We start from the raw sequence: 4,183 nt of genomic DNA, 5'->3' as shown, positions 1-4,183 counted from the left end.
GAATTTAAATAGACGTATTTATAATTAGTTTATAGAAAAAATTTTAAATCATAAATATTAAATATTAAGTCTTAATTTTAAAATAAAATCTTAATTTTTAAAATTTTATATTAAGTTTTTGGTCATAGTTATCATATCTACTTTATTTTACTCATTCTTTAAAGAACAATTTTGGTGTAGTTTTTTCTTTCCAAACATTTAGCTCCATAGTTCATAATTTTTTTAAAAAAAAAGTAGAAATTTTTAAAATTAAAAAATGTTGACTAATTTTAACAGATTGATTTCTATATTCTTTATTCAAATAAAAATAATAATTTTAAAATGAAGATGGGTTTAATGCGATGCGAAACCAACGTTCCGCAAGGTTATCCAGAAATAAATTGTAGTGGTAGGTGACCACTGAAGGAAGTAAAATTACATTTGGGTCCATCTTTCATTTATCATAGTAACGTGCATTTGGGATTTTATTTTAGCGTGAGTTTTGTCGTATATGGGAAGCGTCAACCCCACAAGTGTAAAGGTAAGCGGAATGAGCTACGAGCATTTATTCAACGCCAAGTTTCTATAAATGTAATCCCACAAGTCTTCCGCTTCTTCCATTTATCTAATTTAACGTTCTTTCTTTCTTTCTTTCTTTCTTTATTAGCTTAGGTTCTTCCGAGAGCGTGAGTGAGATTTTAGGTTTGTTCTTTGTTCTTTATAGGCACTAAAGAGGAAGAAGACTCTATAGCTGAAGAAAGAGCATGTGAGTGAAATTTTCCTCTGCTCTCTTTCTCTCTCTCTCTTTCTCTCCCTCTCTCTGTGATTAGGTTGGTGCAATTAATTTAATTCATGTTATTTCCATGCGCGTTATTGTTATGGTGTAATAATTAAGCATGCAGCATGCATTTGTTAGAACGAGAAAGTAAGATTAATATACGCTTGTATTAGCGGGTGCTGAATTGTTTGGTTTTGAAGGTGATGGCATGTTGGATTCTTAATAGAGCGCGTGCTAATTACCGTGTTATCCATTGTTTAGGATTTCAACATTTTCACGGTTTAGATCTGTCTTCTCCGTATATAATTAATTAATTATGAAAGCTCTCCATTTTAATATTATTTGTCATCTAATGATCTAATTAAACAATAATTACTAAAGTCGGATTCTAGATTTAGGTTTTATAATAATCCGTTCTGTTTTTGAAACTCGATCTTTCTATTGTGATAGGTGATAGGACTTTGAGTTGAATTCCATTATTTTTCAAATGTAGAAGAATAGGAATAATAGATTATTGAAAGTCCTTGTAGAAGAAAAGGTTAAGTGAAATCACTAAACGGGATAATTAAAGGTTACTTATTGGAAAGTGTAAATCCTTAGGTATCTTTCCCACTTGAGTATGACTGAAATCTGTGTTGTTGTGGTGGCTGTGTGACCTGCAGAGGATTTGGGCAAGGCATTGAAGTTGAAGTGTGGAAGAGTTCTTAAGAGGTTATTTCCACTAAAGGAATGGAGGTATATGGCAAATCTATGGTTGCAGCTCCTGCAAATGTTATTTATATGTCGAGTATTTTGGGCCGTGATGGACCAAATCCTGTGCATAAGTGCGACTGGAAATGTGAAAACGAAAATGTTTGCGGGAACATGTATCGCTGCAGGCTAACAGGGCTAACTCACATCTGTGATAAAAACTGTAACCAGAGAATTTTGTATGATAACCACAGCTCGCTTTGTAGAGCAAGTGGTCAAATTTTCCCCCTTACACCAGCAGAGGAACAAGCAGTGAGGGGTGTTCGAAGAAAGCTCGATGCAGAAAATTCATCTTCTGATGGCTGTGGTTTTAAGCGTAGACGAGATACACAATTCCATACTTCTCCTTTCGAGAGATCTTTTTCTGCTGTCAGTCCTATCTGCAGCCAAGTTGGAGATGGCATGGATATGAGCTAGATATATATTTCCTTCTTTTTTGGATCTTTTTTTCTTTTTCCCTTTTACTATCAGATGAGTATCAATAACAGCACTTGAATAAATGGACTACCTATTGGTGGACAACATGTATGTCCATCTACTTTGAGAACTCCTTATATTTCCAGTAATAATGTAATGTGGCACTTAAAAGTAGCTTGACTGTTTAGTATTCAGATGACTTTAGTTTCTTGCTCACCTTGTTGGGAAGCAGACATTTAGCTACAAGATGAAACTCAGACTTTATGATGCCTGGATTTGATTTAGGACCTGAAATGATGTACTATGTATCAGCATTCATCAATTTTCTTAACTGTAACCCTTTTCTAGCTGGCTGTTTTGTAGTTTCTAGCAAATATCTAATTGCAATGCATAACTTTCCAAGAGTTGGTGTGTTAATTACTAATACTACTGCTGTGAGTTGCACTATTTTATTTTAGATCTTATTTATCTTAATTCCATTAGAATAGTGCACCATTGGCAGTCATGTCCATTAGGCTGATAATTCTAATCAGGGTTATTTTGATAACCTTGATCAATGCAGGTAAGGTTCCTTATATGCTCAAAATAGTCAAGTATGAAGTATGTGAAAAACACTATTCTTTTTTTTCCTTCCTGAATGTCTTCCTACTTTTGCAGACTCACAAGAGATGAAATAGCTTACATTTTTAAAATTATCATTCTATTATCTTTTCTTTACATCCTCTGATTAATTGCTGGCTGTTTGAGTTTAATGTAACTTGTGCAGGTTCAGAAGCATGTACTATCAAGGAGCTTTATAAACATTTGTATTGCAGATAAATATAGAATTGGTTTATACTAGAAAATGAAATATTGATACCTATCTGCTTATTTTCTAGATGTAGGAACAAGCATTGCCATTTATGCTAAAGTTTGCATCTACTGGAGTTTGGGTAGGAGGATGGTTATGGGGTTGTGAAGAATCTTGAGATTCCACAGGTGCTCCAGATAGGAAGTGACAGACAGATGGTTACGATGTCCTCGCTTTGCAAGTTTTAATGAATCTGTTAAGATTTGAAAACTTGGAAAGTATAGACCCAGTTACATGTTAAATGAGACCACATTTCTTCATCCCCCCAAGTCAGATTATCATCTATTGGGTGTGACATTTATTGGGCGAAAAGAGGACTTGATCAATGCAGACCTAGTTATTTGCAAGTATGAGCACATTGTATATATCAAACTTGCATTTTCTCTGTACATTTGAGTATTGGAAAAGATTTACCCTGTATTTGAGCCTTAGGATATTTTCTTGAAGTTTTTCATTGTCGTCTGGGCAAATTCAACTTTGTATTGAATGATATTATGTATTTTGAAAATTTGATGCCATAAATTTGTAATGGTAACCATGGCTGTTGCTTTTACTCTTATCATTTTTGCAACAAACCATTAATGTTAATTAGTGGAACATTTAGAACAGTTGAGTTTCACTTGTGTATACAAATTATTCTTGTGTTATAAAGATAAAAAATTTATTAAGCCAAGGAAGCCAAAGCAAGTTGCCATTCAGAATAAATCTAAAAAAGCAAAAAGGTATACCTAAATAACAAATATTGAATCCATCATAGACCAAAGATAGGAAAAATTACTCTTGTTGAGAGTCGAACTCAAAACCTCCCACTTACTAAACGGGTGCTCTAACCAACTGAGCTACGAGAGCTTATTGGTACTTTGGTTTTGCAAATCTTATTTAATATCTTGATGGATTTTGAACATTTGCTTTGGAATGGCATATAATTTGTTTCATGAATAAATTTAAGGACAAGTTACATAATTAAAATGAATTGATTTGAAATTTATCCAATTGCAACTTTTTGAAATCTAAGAGATGTTTGCAATTTTTTTTATTCTATATAAATTGCTATTGACTATAGGGGTTTAACTTGAACGTAATCCGCTATATGTTAGGACGAATTATGTAAGAGAATGTGTTAAGCAGAAATCGCTACTAGCTATAGCGGTTTATGAAAAAACATTGGTATGTACAATCTGTGGGAGACTCTAACAGTTTACGTGAAGCTGGTTATTCTCAGGTAGATTCTAATGTGTAAAATTTTTGATAATCTCTAGATGTGACGGAATTGACATTTGGATCTTCTTCCACTATAAATATAAATAGTAAGATTAAATTGACTAATTCTATTTTAAATCAACTTATCACTATTAAAATTAGTTAATTATTATATATATATGCACACTACATGTGACATATATTGGTAT

The 4,183-nt window shown here is 32.8% G+C and overlaps 1 protein-coding gene, 1 long non-coding RNA gene and 1 other non-coding gene across 3 annotated transcripts; 1 reads left to right on the top strand and 2 right to left on the bottom strand.

Moving 5' to 3' along the window:
- LOC107623279 lies at window positions 731-2,232 on the top strand (the record flags this gene model as incomplete). The annotated part of the gene is given in 2 exon segments (XM_016325481.2): window positions 731-745; window positions 1,420-2,232. A coding segment is annotated over 1 exon segment (438 nt). The 3' UTR covers window positions 1,925-2,232.
- Window positions 2,548-3,410, bottom strand: LOC110268547. The gene is made up of 2 exons (XR_002356700.1): window positions 3,148-3,410; window positions 2,548-3,107 (listed from the first exon to the last, which is right to left on the bottom strand). It is a non-coding gene; the product is annotated as an uncharacterized LOC110268547 (long non-coding RNA).
- On the bottom strand, window positions 3,550-3,623 carry TRNAT-AGU. Its single transcript has one exon. It is a non-coding gene; the product is annotated as a tRNA-Thr (tRNA).

Source organism: Arachis ipaensis, chromosome B10 (genome assembly GCF_000816755.2).
Source record: "Arachis ipaensis cultivar K30076 chromosome B10, Araip1.1, whole genome shotgun sequence".
Classification (NCBI taxonomy): domain Eukaryota; kingdom Viridiplantae; phylum Streptophyta; class Magnoliopsida; order Fabales; family Fabaceae; genus Arachis; species Arachis ipaensis.
Note: the sequence above shows the minus strand (reverse complement) of the source record. Positions and strands in the feature narration are given on the sequence as shown.